The following is a 20,773-nucleotide window of genomic DNA, read 5'->3' as shown; positions in this document are numbered from 1 at the left end:
GACAGCAGTTAGAGGGGGAACAGAGAGGACTAGGGGAGAGGAGGGAGACATGGGTTAGAGGGGGAAGAGAGGAGACTAGGGGAGGGGAGGGAGACATCGTTTAGAGGGGGAAGAGAGGGGACTAGGGAGTGGAGGGAGACATCGGTTAGAGGGGGAAGAGAGGAGACCAGGGGAGAGGGAGAGACATCGGTTAGAGGGGGAGGGAGACTAGGGGAGAGGAGGGAGACAGTGGTTAGAGGGGGAATAGAGAGGACTAGGGGAGAGGAGGGAGACATGGGTTAGAGGGGGAAAGAGGGGACTAGGGGAGAGGAGGGAGACAGGGTTAGAGGGGGAAGAGGGGACTAGGGGAGAGGAGGGAGACATGGGTTAGAGGGGGAGGAGGGGACTAGGGGAGAGGAGGGAGACATGGGTTAGAGGGGGAAGAGGGGACTAGGGGAGAGGGAGACAGCGGTTAGAGGGGGAAGAGGGGACTAGGGGAGAGGAGGGAGACATGGGTTAGAGGGGGAAGAGAGGGGGCTAGGGGAGAGGGAGACAGCGGTTAGAGGGGGAAGAGGGGACTAGGGGAGAGGAGGGAGACATGGGTTAGAGGGGGAAGAGAGGGGGCTAGGGGAGAGGAGGGAGACATGGGTTAGAGGGGGAGGAGAGGGGACTAGGGGAGAGGGTGGGGGAGATGACTGGTGGTCTTTATGACACTTTGTTTCTCCACTAGACCATGGGGACAGGAGAAACTATCATCCACCATATTTTGACTTAGTGGCGTGAGGTGTGGTCAGGCTGGATTTCACCGTCCACATGCTCAACATGTGAAAACTATAAAGGCTTTACATAGCTTCCTAAACAAAGAGAAGCTCTCTACTTGATGATCCATGGCCCAGCTAGCCTTATAGGGTGAAATACCTTTCCATCATCGAGTGGAGTTAAGAGGTGGATTGTTCTAGAACTAGAACCTCTGTCTCTGACATCTGACATGTTGTTGCCAGGTGACAGCCTATGGCGGAGAGCTGCGATACACTGTGCGCTATGAGCCGCGGCAACGCTCCCTGGTGATTGACGGACAGCCGGATGTGGTTCTCCAAGGCAACAGCATCTTCCTGGAACACTTCTCGCAGACAAAGCCCCTCCCCCGCGCACCTACCACCGTCACTGTCACCTTCAGAGAGGTGTGTGTCATTTTTTTGTGTGCGTGTGTGTATGCGTGTTTTTTTTAAACGGACAATAAACTGTTTGTTTTCATTAAGATGTAATAACAGGTCGTCTTTGTGGATGATTTTGTTTAGAATACGTAATTAGATTACCATTAACTCCATCGCTAATCTCAATCCTATTCTTGAATATAATCCCAGCTCTAATCCTGAGTTTGCCTATGCAGACCTTTACACTTCTCTGTCTCTCCCGTTTTTTTCTCCTACCAGTCTGCATGGAGGCGTGCTGATGGACAGCCCTGTACTCGTGAGCACCTCCTCATGGCCTTGGCTGATACTACTGTATTCATGATCAGAGCCACCTACGCTGACAACATGGCTGAGACCAGGTAAGAGAGGACCAGACTACCTGTACTATTGAGATCTACTTCTATTCAACTCTAGTGTAGGTAGGAGAAGGAAGACATATTGAGTCGTACCTCAAATCAGCAGTAGTTTTCCACACAATGATGATTCTAAAGAATAATGTAGGACACTTACTAGAAAGACCATGTGGCTGATGTTGTTGTTGTTATTATCTCACCTGCGTTGTTGTCTGTTGTTCAGTCTTTCAGACATCCAAATGGACATTGCAGTTCCACGCTCCACAGGCAACGAACATGCCCTTGAGGTGGAGGAGTGTGCCTGTCCCCAGGGCTACAAAGGACCATCATGCCAGGTACTTTACACACACACACACACACACACACACACACACACACACACACACACACACACACACACACACACACACACACACACACACACACACACACACACACACACACACACACACACACACACACACACACACACACACCACATAAACATTATCCTGATGACACAAGAACAACCAATACAGTAGCTGTTCCTCTGTTACCACTCCTAGTCGTTAAGCTCCATCACTTTGATTCATAGCACTGTAGACATCTTGGAAAGAAACACAGTTGAATTGTTAGAGCATGCTGTAATGGAACAACAAGACAATCTACTGTACTACATCTACATCTACAGTTCTATTTCTACATGGCCTGAGGGGTTTTTCCATGTCTGTTTCTATACAGGAGTGTGATGTGGGCTACACCCGTACAGGCTCTGGCCTCTACCTGGGTACCTGTGAGAGGTGCGACTGTAACGGCCAAGCCAGCGGCTGTGACCAGGAGACAGGCGCGTGCTTGGTAAGGCACACCACCCTCCAACTGTACTGCATGCCAGCAGTACAGTACTACAGCTGCATCTGGCTTTGATGTCTGCTATGGAATCCGCTAATGGTTTCTTGACAAATCTCAACATGTGGATTCGGAACACACATTCGCTCATAATAGGATTTCACTGTTCTATGGACGTGTGTGTCTCCTTTTGTAGCAATGCCTTCACAACACGGCCGGACCAAGGTGCGAGCGCTGTTTGCCAGGTTTCTACGGCAACCCTGTGACGGATGGCCCCCAGGCCTGTCAGCCCTGCTCCTGCCCTGGCACTTCCCCCAGCAACCAGTGAGTTCACTCCTCATGGGCTATACAGCTGCACAGAACTACACCTTTACATGGATCAATGGCTCTGGAACTCTAGCTCCAGACTTATCCTCATGACGATCCTTATTCTACTGATAAACGTGTCCATTCACCTGCTAGTCAACCTCATAGAGATCCTATTTAATTATGTCGGGTCAACCTGCTCTTTGGAAAGACAGTTGACCTGACAGTGACTGGTCATACAGTTACACTATTGTCTCAAATGTAACCCCATTCATATTATATGGGCTGTAGGCTATACTGTCTCTGATAGAAGACTCTGTCTTCCTGCAGGTATTCTCAGTCTTGCTACAAGGATGTGGATGGTCAGCCCACTTGTGATAACTGTCCCCCTGGCTTCACTGGCCGGCGCTGCGAAAGGTACGATTCTCTCCATATCCAGCTCTGTCTCTCTCTATCCCTTCCATCCTTACAGTCAAGCTGCTAAGGGGTCAGTGGTTTGGGGATGCTGGGCTGGCCGGAGCTCGGCAAAGCAGAGGTGATAGGTCTATTACTGGTACCCACTTGCTTCATTTACAAAATGGGAATAGTAGCATGTCTGTCCATTGCATCCCTCTTTCAACCAGTCTTTCCAACCAGTCATGATTGATTGGTATGTATTAGTGAAGTGGTATGGGGGAAGCAAAGCTCAAATCAATGCCACCCATTCCAGTTAGTTAGTAAAGGTTTTTGTGTGTTGGTTCTCTGCATTAGCAGTGCTTTCAATGCTATTTGAGAGGTCAATATGTGTGGTGGATTATTGAGTTTAGCTAACGAACATTGTATTTATCAATGGGCATTCTTGTTTTAAAAAATGTGTCTGGTATACCATGGGATTATATGTGATATACTAAGGTGTGGTAGCATTTGTTGTCGCAAAAGCCAAGTCTTCTTTTTTTTTGGCCAATCAAGTCTTTCGTTAGGAATGTTTGGACTTGTAGTTGTGTCCTGAGGAAACCTTATGTAACTTGGTTTTTACTATCTCTCCTCTGTTTCTGCTTCAGTTCCCTCCTTTGATTCAACTTTGCCAGAACCTTTTCAGTCTACTGTTTATGCTCCAGTAGTGCTTTAATGCTTTTAGTAAGGTTTAGAAGCTGTGGGATAATGTTGTCAGGGTTTACATATTCTCTCTCTGAGGCATAAATCTAGAGGTGACATTTCGAATGTCACATCTGTTTGACGAATCTTTGCTACTCGAGGTGCAAAGATGACGATGAGGTGACCGGTTAAATAAACATTGGTATGTTATGATAAGTTGATCCTCCTTGCCTGCCCTATTTATGATTTGAATGTTTTGATCATTAAGAAAACAAGACAGTTGTGTGGACCCGTACCTGCAGGAGGACAATGAGGGATTATTCCTGCCGGGTGTGGTGAGGCAGTGTTCAACTTTAGCCTGGAGAAACATGTGGTGCCAGAGGGCAGTGGAGTATTATGAGGAGGAGGACAAGGAGGACACAGACTTACAGCCCAGAGCCAGTCGAGGAGAAGGAGGAGGTCATAGACTACAACCCAGAGCCAGTCGAGGAGAAGGAGGAGGTCATAGACTACAACCCAGAGCAGTCGAAGAGAAGAAGGATTACAAGGTCATAGACTACAGCCCAGAGCCAGCTGAGGAGAAGGAAGAGGTCATAGACTACAACCCAGAGCCAGTCGAAGAGAAGGAAGATTACAAGGTCATAGACTACAGCCCAGAGCCAGCTGAGGAGAAGGAGGGGGAGGTCATAGACTACAGCCCAGAGCTAGTCGAGGAGAAGGAGGAAGAGGTCATAGGCTACAGACCAGAGCCAGCTGAGGAGAAGGAGGATTACAAGGTCATAGACTACAGCCCAGAGCTAGTTGAGGAGAAGGAGGAGGTCATAGACTACAGCCCAGAGCTAGTCGAGGAGAAGGAGGAGGAGGTCATAGGCTACAGACCAGAGCCAGCTGAGGAGAAGGAGGATTACAAGGTCATAGACTACAGCCCAGAGAGCTAGTCAGCCCAGGAGAAGGAGGAGGAGGAGGTCATAGGCTACAGACCAGAGCCAGCTGAGGAGAAGGAGGATTACAAGGTCATAGACTACAGCCCAGAGCTAGTCGAGGAGAAGGAGGAGGAGGTCATAGGCTACAGACCAGAGCCAGCTGAGGAGAAGGAGGATTACAAGGTCATAGACTACAGCCCAGAGCTAGTCGGGAGAAGGAGGAGGAGGTCATAGACTACAGCCCAGAGCTAGTCGAGGAGAAGGAGGAGGAGGTCATAGACTACAGCCCAGAGCTAGTCGAGGAGAAGGAGGAGGAGGTCATAGACTACAGCGGCAGCCCACAGCCGGATGAGGAAGAAGAGGAAGACACAAATTATAGCCAAAGGCCATACATACCCACACGGTGGCCATCAAACATCCCCACAACGTGGTCATCAAACATCCCCACACGGACCCTACTGTCCACTACCAGCCACCGTACCCAACCCACTCGGCCTACCATCCCCACTGGCCCTAGCATCCCTACTCGCCTTTCCACTCGCCTACCTGCTCCCACTCGCCCAACCACTCCTACTCGTCCAACCACAACCACCCCTGTGGACGACATGGTCTGAATCCACCTGAATAGAACTGCACCCAGGGTCCCATCGCTGAACACACCCAGCTCCGAGGTCAGAGAGCACAGCTTCCAGTTCCTAATGAGGCTCCACATGAACCGCTTCAACTAGCGCCTCAGCATGTTGGAAAGCAACACCCTGGACATCAGGGAGGGCATCCAGGCCATGAGGGGCCAGCAGAGCAAGCTCAGCATCCAGCTGGAGACACTCCTGGCCCTGCAGTCAGAGTCTGCCCTTGAGAAGAAAGAGAGGGTGGGCGAGCTGGAAAGTAGCTACATAGACATGGACACTCGTCTGAGAAGGCTGGAGGGTCGTCTGGAGATCGTGATAGATGGGTTTACTGCCCTGGCTCAGGAGATGAACAAGGTGAAACGCTTCAGACACACCTCACGGTCTGCCAAAGAGGTGAAGGCACTGCCACCAATCTCTACAGTCTTAGTGCCAGGGGTTACCACAACTCGACCCACCGTCAGGACTTCTCAATTAACAACCATGAAAACACTGAGACCCACTGTCAGGACTCAATCAACAATCACCAGGTCACAAACTAGAGCCACAGTCCCCAAAATCGTACCAATGTCCCATCTCCCTGCTAACAAAGCCACAACAACCCCTCAGAGGGATCGAAAGCACAAACCAACTGTCACCAGAAAGTCCACATCCCAAACATTCACAAAAAGACAAACTACAAAGCCTAAACCATGAACAAAAGTCTGAAACAAAGACTACGATGGCCAAGAAGATTCCCGTGACAGCTAATAAGTGCTCAGCACAGACAAGTCAATCAAAACCAAGGCAAGGTAAAGTAGACCTGGCTGCCATTAAGTATCAGCTGGCACCACCCTCCCATAAGCTTAAGCCTCCAACACTGGTGTCAAGAAATCCTACGTCAACCAAGTCACGTAATCAAGAGGATGCTTCTCGTTCTAGAAGCAGTTATAAAGAAGACAGTGCTTTCAGATTAGTTGTACCTGATTCAAAGATTCAACTCGATGTTAAAATCACAGAAACAGTTGGCAGAGAAACATGCCACTGAAACAAAGGTTATGGGAAAACCACTGCTCCAGACACATACCAGTTGGCCCCACTGTCCCACAAACTCCAGCAAGTGTCAAAAGCCAAAACAAGTTACTCTAAGAAAGGTTATGGGAAAACCACTGCTCCAGACACATACCAGTTGGCCCCACTGTCCCACAAACTCCAGCAAGTGTCAAAAGCCAAAACAAGTTACTCTAAGAAAGGTTATGGGAAAACCACTGCTCCAGACACATACCAGTTGGCCCCACTGTCCCACAAACTCCAGCAAGTGTCAAAAGCCAAAACAAGTTACTCTAAGAAAGTTGTCACCACCATGTTGGCAACCACCAAAACCACCTCTTCTTTGAAGCGTTCAAAGTTAACCACAAAGAGTAAAGTCAAAACAACTAGTTCCAAGAGATCCCCACAGAGGAAGAAAACTACTCCAAGGTAATGATGGAAAGTCTTCCCAAAAGAACAAGAAACAGAAGCAAGATGGTTCCTATGGTTCTGTTCACATTGTTTTAGGAAGGCTGGCCATTCCTGTCAAAATTATCCCTGATTATTAGAGACATTTACAGTGGCTTGCGAAAGTATTCAACCCTCTTGGCATTTTTCCTATTTTGTTGCCTTACAACCTGAAATTAAAATGTATTCTTGGGGGGTTTGTATCATTTGAGTTACACAACATGCCTACCAATATTTTTTCATCGTGAAACAAACATGAAATAAGACAAAAAAACAGAAAACTTGAGCGTGCATAACTATGCATAACCCCTTTGAAGTCAATACTTTGTAGAGCCACCTTTTGCAGCAATTTCAGCTGCAAGTATCTTGGGGTATGTCTCTATAAGCTTGGCACATCTAGCCACTGGGATTTTTTACCCAATCTTCAAGGCAAAACTGATCCAGCTGCTTCAAGTTGGATGGGTTCCGCTGGTGTACAGCAGTTTTTAAGTCATACCACAGATTCTCAATTAGATTGAGGTCTGGGCTTTGACTCGGCCATTCCAAGACATTTAAATGTTTCCCCTCAAACCACTTGAGTGTTGTTTAAGTTGTATGCTTACATGCTGACTGGACACGTCGTGTGTGCGAGCGTTGCAAAATACATTTAGAAATCCATGTTAGTCAATTATTGCGCCCACACTGATCGCATGCGACGCCAAGGGCTAAAATGGAAGTCATTCCTATTTCTGACACAGATCACGCTGAAATTCCTGCCTCTCCCATCTCCTCATTGGTTTATAGAAGCAGGTAGCCACGTGCCATCTTCTCATTGGTTATACCCACGTGGGTGATTGAAAGATTAACTTTGTTGCCGGTTGTCGTGGTAATACTATGAAAGTTTAGATGCGATCACCATATAAGTTCAAAGATGAAAAAGCCTGGAGGAGGAGCGATGACTAGAAACGATTCGGTTGGCCGTTTTTTGTGTGGATAAATTGTCGGAGTAGAGGTCCTTGTGCATTTCAGGTAAAATAACAACTCAATCTTTATATCCCAGGACAAATTAGCTAGCAACAGCAAGCTAGCTAAATAGGACAAATTAACGTTAGCTAGAAAGCTAACTAGCTAAATTGCCATGGAAGTTTAATGCTTTTCGACCTGTCCCCAAATTAATGTCATTGGTTCAGAGTTTATTTTGATATTGGTGTGGGGGGGCAAAATACAGTGGGGCAAAAAAGTATTTAGTCAGCCACCAATTGTGCATGTTCTCCCACTTAAAAAGATGCGAGAGGCCTGTAATTTTCATCAGAGGTACACTTCAACTATAACAGACAAAATTAGGGAAAAAAATCAAGAAAATCGCATTTAATTAATTTATTTTTCAAATTATGGTGGAAAAAAAGTATTTTCTTCTGTGGAGATTGGAGAACCTTCCATAAAAACAACCATCTCTGCAATACTCTACCAATTAGGCCTTCATGGTAGAGCAAAGTACTGAGAGATCCTTGATGAAAATCTGCTACAGAGCGCTCAGGATCTCAGACTGGTGTGACCTTCCAAAGGGACAGAGACCCTAAGCACACAGCCAAGACAATGCAGGAGTGGCTTTGGGACAAGTCTCTGAATGTCCTTGAGTGGCCCAGCCAGAGCCCAGACTTGAACCCAATCAAACATTTCTGGAGAGACCTGAAAATGCCTGTGCACTGACGCTCCCCATTCAACCTGACAGAGCTTGAGAGGATCTGCAGAGAAGAATGGGAGAATCTCCCCAAATACTGGTGTGCCAAGCTTGTAGCGTCATACACATGAAGACTCAAGACTGTAATCGCTGCCCAATGTTCTTCAACAAAGTACTGAGTAAAGTGTCTGAAGACTTATGTAAATGTGATATTTCAGTTTTTTTTTATACATTTGCTAACATTTCTAAAAACCTGTTTTTGGTATTGTGTGCAAATTGCTGAGAGATTTTCTTGTTTGTTATCCATTTAGAACAAAGCTGTAACGTTAAAAAACGTAGAAAAAGTCAAGGGGTTTGAATACTTTACGAATGCTCTGTATACATACAGTATTTAGAGAGTATTACATTTCAGAGCAGAATATCCCAATTGTAGAAATAACCTCCACTAAACAGACAAATTGTAAATATATATATATATATATATATATATATATATATATATATATATATATATATATATATATATATATGCAAGTATATGCATACTACACAGCACTGTACTCAGCTGCAGTGAAGTATTTGAAGTGAGTTTGTCCGAGGTATCGGCCGTTCCTATGTTCTGGTGTAAATCTATGTTTCAATTCCATCTTCTATTTTTATTGGATGTGTAAAGATATGATTGTGTATGCAAATGTTTCCATGCATATGAGATATGTACTTTATGACATTAATTATGCCCTTGGTGCCTTGTGATTGTACTTTAAATGAACACTTTTTTTCAAATTTGTATCTTCAATGTCCTACAACTTGTGCATAACACAAATACTAACATTACATCAACAATATCCAGATTTGCCTTCATCATGCATTGGTCAGATAGTTTCCAAAAACATTTTAATCTTCTTACTGTAAAGATAGACTGGACAGGTCTTTCCAAAGTGAGTATATAACATTTAAGTCCCGTTGAAGCTGTGCGTTGGTTGGCCTTTAACTGTGGAGTTTCCAGTGACGAGGTAAGAACTGGGGAAGCTAGGGTAGCTCTCCTTCAGGGTATCCTGTCAGCTGGACAGAGCTTTGGTGGAGGGCTTGCTTAGGCAATGGGCTTGCTTGGCAATGGGCATAATTCTTCTCAGCTTCTCAGTGTCATATCATGATGAGATATGATGTCTCTTTCTGCAGTTCGACTTTAGTTTTGTGCCTCTTACTTCTCCTGTTGATTTTCTCTGCTCTGCTCTATGTCAAGGTTTACTTTGGTGACACGTTCTTTTAAGATGGAAATGTAACTTTTAATGCAAACTTGTGCAAATGGGTAAATAATAATAATAATAATATATACCATTTAGCAGAATCTTTTATCCAAAGTGACTTACAGTCATGTGTGCATACATTCTACATATGGGTGGTCCTGGGGATCGAACCCACTACCCTGGCGTTACAAGCACCATGCTCTACCAACTGAGCTACAGAAGGACCATGACAGAAAGAATATATACAGTATATTATGTTTTAAATGCTCATAAAATTGTGTTAAATGTGTAAATTAAGCTGTTTCAAAAATATTGTTCAAAACAAGTTGTTCAGTGACTACTCTGCCTCTCAGTGACTGCCAGCAGCTCCGCAGACGCATAGGCCATGCGAACATTGCTAGGATTGCTTACCCAGTTATTTGCTTTGACGGAGAACTGCCCTCAACAAAATCGCAAGATTTCATAGCATATAAGTAAATGGACTTTCCTGGGATGCTCAAATGAGCGCTCAGTCAGAACTTCTGGGTTTGCTCTAGTCTCCATCCCAATGAGTCTCTCGCACCAGATGGCTTTCTGCCATGCATGAGACTAATCTGCTCTGTCAGGTACAGATGGCTTTCTGCCATGCGTGAGACTAATCTGCTCTGTCAGGTACAGATGGCTTTCTGCCATGCGTGAGACTAATCTGCTCTGTCAGGTACAGATGGCTTTCTGCCATGCATGAGACTAATCTGCTCTGTCAGGTAGAGATGGCTTTCTGCCATGCATGAGACTAATCTGCTCTGTCAGGTGCAGATGGCTTTCTGCCATGCATGAGACTAATCTGCTCTGTCAGGTGCAGATGGCTTTCTGCCATGCGTGAGACTAATCTGCTCTGTCAGGTACAGATGGCTTTCTGCCATGCATGAGACTAATCTGCTCTGTCAGGTGCAGATGGCTTTCTGCCATGCGTGAGACTAATCTGCTCTGTCAGGTGCAGATGGCTTTCTGCCATGCATGAGACTAATCTGCTCTGTCAGGTGCAGATGGCTTTCTGCCATGCATGAGACTAATCTGCTCTGTCAGGTACAGATGGCTTTCTGCCATGCGTGAGACTAATCTGCTCTGTCAGGTGCAGATGGCTTTCTGCCATGCATGAGACTAATCTGCTCCGTCAGGTACAGATGGCTTTCTGCCATGCATGAGACTAATCTGCTCTGTCAGGTACAGATGGCTTTCTGCCATGCGTGAGACTAATCTGCTCTGTCAGGTGCAGATGGCTTTCTGCCATGCGTGAGACTAATCTGCTCTGTCAGGTACAGATGGCTTTCTGCCATGCGTGAGACTAATCTGCTCTGTCAGGTGCAGATGGCTTTCTGCCATGCGTGAGACTAATCTGCTCTGTCAGGTACAGATGGCTTTCTGCCATGCGTGAGACTAATCTGCTCTGTCAGGTGCAGATGGCTTTCTGCCATGCGTGAGACTAATCTGCTCTGTCAGGTACAGATGGCTTTCTGCCATGCGTGAGACTAATCTGCTCTTTCAGGTACAGATGGCTTTCTGCCATGCGTGAGACTAATCTGCTCTGTCAGGTACAGATGGCTTTCTGCCATGCGTGAGACTAATCTGCTCTGTCAGGTACAGATGGCTTTCTGCCATGCGTGAGACTAATCTGCTCTGTCAGGTACAGATGGTGCTAAATCAAAAATCAAATTGAACTTGTAAATAAATAATCATAAAAGTCATGGGAGTCTAGGATCTGATAAACCAGACATTTCAAATCAAATCAAATCAAATATTATTAGTCACATGCGCCGAATACAACAGGTACCGAATTCAACCTTACAGTGAAATGCTTACATACGAGCCCCTAACCAACAATGCGGTTTTAAAAAATACAGATAAGAATAAGAGATAAGAGATAAAAGAAACAAGTAATTAAAGAGCAGCAGTGAAAAAAACAATAGCGAGACTATATACAGGGGGGTACCGATACAGAGTCAATGTGCAGAGTCAAGGTGCGGAGGCACCGGTTAGTTGAGGTAGTACGTACATGTAGGTAGAGTTATTAAAGTGACTATGCATAGATAACAACAGAGAGTAGCAGTGGTGTAAAGAGGGGGTGGGAGTTAGCTGGCTCCCACGCCAATTTCAAGTCTTTCTAAACTATTATCTGACTAACTCGGAAATACGAGGTTATTTCAGAATGAAAGTTATTGGGCTAGCACATCATGCTTTGTGACATTATTTTAGCTGGATATCCCCAGTTCGATATTGTGTTTTCACTTATTGTATCTGCATTCTTGTTGTATTCTCACTGGTGCATTCGTTCGTGAGCTAGCTGCTCGTTCTAAAAAGTACCATCTAATCTGTTCAAAACAGTGGCAGCATGTGCAGCAGTGGTCATTCGTTTATTTCTTTAAGCAAAAGTGTATTTACGCTGTTGTTCAAATGCACAGATTGCTTTATATAACTTCTCAAAGAAACTACCGGTAGTTCAGCCAATTAGCAGCCGATGGTTTCAACATTTGACACGTCGCCAACATTGGCAATACATATTTTTCATCCTCTTTTTGCGTCTGGGAAGTGGTGGAACAAAGCTGTAATTACGCATGTCTTATTCTGTGAGTCTGAGTCTGTTTGGTAAAACAATGCAGATTATTTACATGCAGAGGACTTGGGAAATGAATAGTGTGTCTCCAACGGACATCCACAATGAATAAATTCTGGATGTTGGCAAATAATGTGACAACTCTATTGTATAGCTTGTATCCATAGTCTTTTCACAGAAATGTGTCTACTCTGGGCCAAGAGCGTGCTGTGAGGTCTCATCACGTATCTATCTCCTCACACAGCTAAGCACAGTTTCCTGCCCCCATAGTTCCTTCCTTTGGTTTAAAAAAATGTATCCTCTTTGACTGGAAATGTTTGTTTTAAAGTATAAGTGTTCGCCGATCTCCGTTTCAGATGTGCTGCTGGGTACACAGGCAACCCCCAGCTCGGCCAGAGGTGTAGTGACCTGAATGGTATGTGTATGGATTATTCAATTCAATATAGCTTTATTTATCCCCTCAGGGGCAGTTAAGATTGTTATTACACAGTGCTAACAGGCTGCAGCTGCAGACATGTGTACACAATTAAAATGATTGTATTTGATAGAATGAAGGCACACAGAGTGAAAACCTCTGCTGTGTCATGTTTACAGGTAACTGCTATAACTGTGACCAGAGAGGAAGTGAAGGATGCAATGGAAATGGTGTGTGTCGCTGCAAGGTAAGAAAACCAAGGCTTCTGTATGTGCATCATAATAAGTACCATCCTCATTGACATCCCCAAACCCAATACACAGACGCGGGCAGTATAGGAGCATCATGGCAAAACCTGTAAGTCTGGCTAATAGCTTCTACCCTCAGACTCAGGCTGCTGAATAGCCACCACTAGTCAGCTACCTGCTCTGCTGTCCCCCCCTCTCCCCACCCTCTACATTTACCCTGCCCCCACCCCAATGGATATGTATCATTGCCACGGTTGTTAATGTGTATATATTATTATTTCTGTTTTATTATTATCTATTTGTATTATATTTGTGTTGGTTTTTTCACTTTGGCCTGCGTTGTTGGAGCTCGGAGCGCAATAATTTCATTGTACCCTGTAATTACATCTGCAACCCTGTACATGGAACTATTAAACTCTTTAAATTTAAATCTAAATATCCTTATCCACTTCTGAGGGTTACCTCCGTGAGATAGTTTATCCCACAGAAATAGAATAACTAGAATGGCATTCTCATTCAGGTCAATTTTCTATTTCTATGGTTAGTTCCACTCTCACACTATATATAATTGTGTTCCAGATGAACGTTGATGGCCTTGCCTGCTCCAACTGTAAGCAGGGAACCTTTCACATCAGCACAGACAACAAAGATGGCTGCCTGTCCTGCTTCTGCATGGGTGTCACACAGCAGTGCTCCAGCTCCTCCCACTACAGAGACCAGGTACCCAGGCAACAAGAACTAGGAAACTACTTCCTAAATAAAATATATGAGTACATTTTTTGTTGTTGTAATTTATTTGTTTATACACTCGACAAAAATATAAACGCAACATGTAAAGTGTTGGTCCCATGTTTCATGAGTTGAAATTATCCATACGCACAAAAAGCTTATTTCTCTCAAATGTGATAAAATGTGTTTACATCCCTGTTAGTGAGCCTTTCTCCTTTGCCAAGATAATCCATCCACATGACAGGTGTGGCATATCAAGAAGTTGATTAAATAGCATGATCATTAAACAGGTGACTTTGTGCTGGAGACAATAAAAGGCCACTCTAAAATGTGCAGTTTTGTCACACAACACAATTCCACAGATGTCTCAAGTTTTGAGGGAGAGTGCATTTGGCATGCTGAATGCAGGAATGTCCACTAGAGCTGTTGCCAGAGAATTTAATGTTAATTTATGTACCATAAGCGGCCTCCAATGTCATTTTAGAGAATTTGGCATTACGTCCAACCGGCCTCACAACTGCAGACCATGTGTATGGCATCGCATGTGGGCAAGCGGTTTGCTGATGTCAACGTTGTGAACAGAGTGCCCCATGGTGGTGGTGGTGGTGGTGGTGTTATGGTATGGGCAGGCATCAGCTACGGACAACAAACACAATTGCATTTTATCTATGGCAATTTGAATGCACAGAAATCCCGTGACAAGATCCTGAGGACCATTGTGAGGCCCATATTGTTTCAGTATCTGTGACCAACAGAGCTATATTCCCAGTCATGTAAAAGCCATAGATTTAGGGCCTAATTTATTTATTTCAAATAATTGATTTCCGCATATGAACTGTAACTCAGTCAAATCTTTGAAATTGTTGCATGTTGCGTTTATATTTTTGTTCAGTGTAGATATGTAAAGTGTAATGTTGTTTATATATGTGTTCATGCAGGGCTCATCTGCGAAAGAGTCTGTGGTCTCAGCATGACTCCTGGCTTAAATGAAAGGTTAAATTAAACAGAGCACTTTGAGTGTAGGCTGTCCCTGGTCCCAGATTTGTTTGACTTTGACGTGACAATGACCAAGAATTGGCAATTCAACACACAAACAGATAATTACAGCTGCTTAGAGAGCACTCTATTTGCCAATAACGCTCTACTGAACTGAACTAAACGGATTCAATTTCCTGAAGCTTTTCCTGTCTCTCTGAGTGAGACTGGTTGATCATTCCTTCCTGTGTGTCCTGCAGGTGTCATCTGTCTTTGTCCCTGGCAACTTCCAGGGCTTTGCTTTGGTCAACCGGCAGCGCACCAACCGTATCTCCACCGGCTTCACTGTGGAAGTGTCCACCGATGGCACACAGCTCTCCTATAGCAACTTTGACTACCTAGGCCAGGAGCCCCACTACTGGCAGTTGCCTGGGGTCTACCAGGGGGACAAGGTGAGTCACAGATGAGGATCTGGCCAACTGGTCAGCAGAGACGTTCCATACTCCTGTAGACCTCAGCTCAATCCCAGCTTCCCGGTGCTCTCTATGATGGAAAGCGGCTTCTATTCATGCTGAAAACTTCTACATTCCTGCTCCAATGTTCTCTTTCAATTTCTGCTTAATTAAGTAGCCTGACTTTCTGAGCCAGAGCTGATCTTCTCTTGCTGTGAAATGGGTTTGCTAAATGAGTTATAGCAGAGAACACTGAGAGTGAGGGCCAATGTCCTCATAGTGTGGAGACAGAGTTTGGTTGTATACTCCATGAATTCACCATTTATTACTAGGGTTAGAACCTCGTCAGAAGGCCTTAGCAGTCTCTGAGATAGTAGACAGTACTTTGTCTGTTGATGCATCTACTTTTAGAGACCATCGCATGATTACATTTTCATTGGTATTGATGAGATTATGGCTCGTTAAGCAGCAACATTAATTGCTTCTTTATTTCTTGGTTTGCCTGCCCACTCTATAGAAGGAAGCTTTCTTTGCACGTATGAGACGAGCACATCAGGTAAACCAGTGGTGCTTGTCGTGTGCTGATGATTGTGCATAAAGTATCAGACTTATTGTGAACAATTGATGACAAAAATGTCCGTTTGTAATTCAAACAAAGATTGGTGTGATTTGGCAATTGATCGTACTGATTGGTGTCCAGTATTTTGGTAAATGTTTCATACATAAACCATAAAACAACTGTGTTTGAAATGCATGGATTGCCTGCATAGTTTTCCAATGGCCTCAATTTTTTCCTAGTTTTAGCACAGTTGTAGCAGCAATCAACATCCAGTACTTGCTCTATTTTCACACAATATTAGTAATATTTTAGCTTAAGATCAAATCACAATTTATTGCTTGCTTACACATGTTTAGCAGATGTTATTGTGGGTATAGCAAAATGCTTGTGTTCCTAGCTCCAACAGTGCAGTAGTATCTAACAATTCACAACAATACACACAAATCTAAAAGTAAAAAAACAGAATTAAGAAATATAGAAATATTAGGACAGTGGGGTATATATACAGTGGGGCAAAAAAGTATTTAGTCAGCCACCAATTGTGCAGGTTCTCCCACTTAAAAAGATGAGAGAGGCCTGTAATTTTCATCATAGGTACACTTCAACGATGACAGACCAAATGAGGGGAAAAAATCCAGAAAATCACATTGTAGGATTTTTAATGAATTTATTTGCAAATTATGGTGGAAAATAAGTATTTGGTCAATAACAAAAGTTTCTCTCAATACTTTGTTATATACCCTTTGTTGGCAATGACAGAGGTCAAACATTTTCTGTAAGTCTTCACAAGTTTTTCACACACTGTTGCTGTATTTTGGCCCATTCCTCCATGCAGATCTTCTCTAGAGCAGTGATGTTTTGGGGCTGTTGCTGGGCAACACAGACTTTCAACTCCCTCCAAAGAGTTTCTATGGGGTTGAGATCTGGAGACTGGCTGGGCCACTCCAGGACCTTGAAATGCTTCTTACGAAGCCACTCCTTCATTGCCCGGGCGGTGTGTTTGGGATCATTGTCATGCTGAAAGACCCAGCCACGTTTCATCTTCAATACCCTTGCTGATGGAAGGAGGTTTTCACTCAAAATCTCACGATACATGGCCCCATTCAGTCTTTCCTTTACACGGATCAGTCGTCCTGGTCCCTTTGCAGAAAAACAGCCCCAAAGCATGATGTTTCCACCCCCATGCTTCACAGTAGGTATGGTGTTCTTTGGATGCAACTCTTTGTCCTCCAAACATGACAAGTTGAGTTTTTACCAAAAAGTTATATTTTGGTTTCATCTGACCATATGATATTCTTCCAATCTTCTTCTGGATCATCCAAATGCTCTCTAGCAAACTTCAGACGGGCCTGGACATGTACTGGCTTAAGCAGGGGACACGTCTGGCACTGTAGGATTTGAGTCCCTGGTGGCGTAGTGTGTTACTGATGTACTTTGTTACTTTGGTCCCAGCTCTCTGCAGGTCATTCACTAGGTCCCCCCGTGTGGTTCTGGGATTTTTGCGTGGTCTTGCATGTCTTCCCTTCCTAATAATTGCACCCACAGTTGATTTCTTCAAACCAAGCTGCTTACCTATTGCAGATTCATGTCAGGATGAGCCTGCAGGAAGAGTTCCACATGCCGGTGATGTCTGGTGAGGACCTGCCTTACAACAGGCCTACAAGCCCTCAGTCCTGCCTCTCTCAGCCTATTGCGGACTGACCTAGCACTGATGGAAGGATTGTCCGTTCCTGGTTTAACTCGGGCAGTTGTTGTTGCTAGCCTGTACCTGTCCCACAGGTGTGATGTTCGGATGTACCAACCCTGTGCAGGTGTTGTTACACGTGGTCTGCCACTGTGAGGAAGACCAGCTGTCCGTTCTGTCTCCCTGCAGTGCTTAGGTGTCTCACAGTACAGACATTGCAATTTATTGCCCTGGCCACATCTGCCTTCCTCATGCCTCCTTGCAGTATGCCTAAGGCACGTTCACACAGATGAGCAGGAACCCTGGGCATCTATCATTTGGTGTTTTTCAGTCAGTAGGAAGGCCTCTTTAGTGTCCTAAGTTTTCATAAACGTGACCTTAATTGCCTACCATCTGTAAGCTGTTAGTGCCTTAATGACCGTTCCACAGGTGCATGTTCATTAATGGTTTATGGTTCATTGAACAAGCATGGGTAACCGTGTTTAAATACTTTACTGTGAAGATCTGTGAAGTTATTAGGATTTTTACTAATTATCTTTGAAAGACAGGGTCCTGAAAAAGTTTCTTTTTTTGCTGAGTTTATATAAATGAAAATAGATATTTATATACAGTACCAGTCAAAAGTTACAGTACCAGACACACCTACTCATTCAAGGGTTTTTACATAATCTACATTGTAGAATAATAGTGAAGACATCAAAACTATGAAATAACACATATGGAATCATGTATTAACCAAAAAAGTGTTAAACAAAATATATGTTATATTTGAGATTATTCAAAGTAGCCACCCTTTGCCTTAACGACAGCTTTGCAAACACTTGGCATTCTTTTAACCACCTTCATGAGGTAGACACCTGGAATGCATTTCATTTAACAGGTGTGCCTTGTTAAATGTTCATTTGTGGATTTTATTTCCTTCTGATTGGCATTTGAGCCAATCAGTTGTCTTGTGAAAAGGTAAGGGTGGTATGCAGAAGATAGGCCTATTTGATAAAAGGCCAAGTCCATATTATGCCAAGAACAGCTCAAATAAGCAAACTGAAACAAAAGTCCATCATTACTTCAAGACATGAAGGTCAGTCAAAGCGGAACATTTCAAGAACTTTGAAAGTTTCTTCAAGTGTAGTTGCAAAAACCATCAAGCGCTATGATGAAACTGGCTCTCACGAGGACCGCCACAGGAAAGGAAGACCCAGAGTTACATTTGCTGCAGAGGAAAAGTTCATTAGAGTTACCAGCCTCAGAAATTGCAGCCCAAATAAATGCTTTACTCAGTTCAAGTATAAGAAACATCTCAACATCAACTGTTCAAAGGAGACACCAAAGGACACCAAGAAACATGAGGAATGGACATTAGACTGTTGGAAATCCAACCACCGTGTCTTTGTGAGATGCAGAATAGGCGAACAGATTATCTCCACATGTCTGGTTCCCACCGTGAATCAAAGAGGAGGAAGTGTGATGGTGTAAGTGTGCTTTGATGATGACACTGTCGGTGATATATTTAGAATTCAATGCACTCTTAACAAGCATGGCTACCACAGCATTCTGCAGCGATACGCCATCCCATCCGGTTTGCGCTTAGTGGGACTATCTTTTGTTTTTCAACAGTGCAATGGCCCAACAAACCTTCAGGCTGTGTAAGGGCTATATGACCAAGTGTTGGAGTACTGTGTCAGGTGACCTGGCCTCCACAATCACCCGACCTCCCAGGAAAAAGGAACAGCAGCCAACTAGTGCTCAGCATATGTGGGAACTCTTTCAAGACCGTTGGGAAATGATTACGGGTGAAGCTGGTTGAGAGAATACCAAAGGTTGTGCAAAGCTGTCATCAGGCAAAGGGTGGCTACTTTGAAGAATCTGATTTGTTTAAAACTTTTTTTTGCGTTACTACGTAATGTTATTTCATAGTTTTGACGTCTTCACTATTATTCTGCAATGTAGAAAGTAGTAAAAATAAATAAAATCCCTTGAATGAGTAGGTGTGTCCAAACTTTTGACACACCTATATATATATACACACTACATGACCAAAAGTATGTGGACACCTGCCTGTCGAAAATCTCATCCCAAAATCATGACTGAAATGCTTATAATAATTGCATATGGTGTCAACAATCGGTTTTCTGCACACTATGTATTCTGAAATGAGGTTAGTTTAAACAGTTTAAACTGGAATGACCTAAATATGCAACTGAAGTAGTTCAAATGATGGATATGTCTTGAATGGAACTAAACAATAGTATTAAATAAGTCTCTATTCTGGAATAGTTACTTCTTCATGTGTACAAAGTGGTTGTTTAACACATCCCAATAACATTTCAATGGTTCACCTGTCAAAAAGGTCTCAGTCGGATTCTCAATGCGCCTGCTTTTAAAGCCCCACAGACAAATCCACTAGAATATTCCACCGGATGTGACTCACCAAACGGTCCATTCTTGGTCTTGTCACTGTAAATGAACAAACTTACAGTATGTGTGATGGGATGTATAGACATTATTGTCAGTATGTGGATAGAATATGGTAGGTTACACGCTACACAAAATTGCTTACTTAAAAGGCACTCTGTTTAATAGACCATTCACATAGTGGATGACTCAGATGTACAGTACTTAACTGTACTGCAGTGAATGAGTCATAATGAGCTTTGCAGACATCCATCTTTGATTCATTACTGTGACCATAAACAGTAGTTAAATTCTATAAGCCTTCCATTAGTTCTAGTTCTAAAGTGTCCACTGGCTCCTCCATGGGAAAGTAGAAAGTGATCATAGGAGCCTTGCTTTTTTCACAAAACTAGAGAGTATCTCCCTGGACAGTGGAGCAACTGAGGAAGGATGCGGCCATTTGGGTCTTAATGAAGTCTTTGAAGGGTAATGGCACCTCCCGGTCCAAAAGAGCTAGCCAGGTATTCCTACTGTAGTCTAGCCACACACTGTTACGTCCATACAGCATACATCTACTGACAACAATAGAAACCAACCATCTTCCTCACACAGTGTGACCTCCTTCCCCTAATATGGATTGCATTTTGGGATTTTCCATGACATGACCAAAAGATAATCCCAACATCCTTTGATAAGTGACTGAACATTTACAGTAGCATGGTTGATATAAGCATGAATGCAACTGCATTCATTGACAGTAAATGTACCAGATGCATGTAGTAAAAAGGCATGTGTGAATTGCATACAGACCTGAATGAACATGTGAGACTATCTGAAATGTGAAGAAAAGAGAGCCATGTTGTGTCTAATGGCAGACACGTGTGGATGATTTTGTATGTTTTGGAATTATAGAAACTAGGAAGTTGAATGGCCCCAGTGAGTGAAGTTGTGTACACACCACGGCGGTGTAGCCCTGGATATGCATAGGACAGCATGTCTCCTTACCTACACCCCAAGATCCCAGTGCTTAGTGTGTCTCTTACCTACACCCCAAGATCCCAGTGCTTG

The 20,773-nt window shown here is 43.9% G+C and overlaps 1 protein-coding gene across 1 annotated transcript in view; it reads left to right on the top strand.

Annotated features, from left to right (window-relative positions):
- Positions 1-20,773, top strand: part of hspg2 (heparan sulfate proteoglycan 2) — a 225,051-nt gene that overhangs the window by 133,122 nt on the left and 71,156 nt on the right. Inside the window, 10 exon segments of the mRNA XM_046344359.1 lie at positions 981-1,160; positions 1,413-1,531; positions 1,749-1,860; positions 2,246-2,359; positions 2,547-2,674; positions 2,987-3,073; positions 12,609-12,667; positions 12,847-12,914; positions 13,495-13,635; positions 14,880-15,071. Of these exon segments, the coding sequence (XP_046200315.1) occupies positions 981-1,160; positions 1,413-1,531; positions 1,749-1,860; positions 2,246-2,359; positions 2,547-2,674; positions 2,987-3,073; positions 12,609-12,667; positions 12,847-12,914; positions 13,495-13,635; positions 14,880-15,071 (1,200 nt within the window).

The sequence above is a fragment of the Oncorhynchus gorbuscha genome, linkage group LG03, assembly GCF_021184085.1.
Source record: "Oncorhynchus gorbuscha isolate QuinsamMale2020 ecotype Even-year linkage group LG03, OgorEven_v1.0, whole genome shotgun sequence".
NCBI lineage: Eukaryota > Metazoa > Chordata > Actinopteri > Salmoniformes > Salmonidae > Oncorhynchus > Oncorhynchus gorbuscha.
The sequence above is the reverse complement of the archived record's forward strand: the minus strand, read 5'-3'. Positions and strand labels throughout refer to the sequence as shown.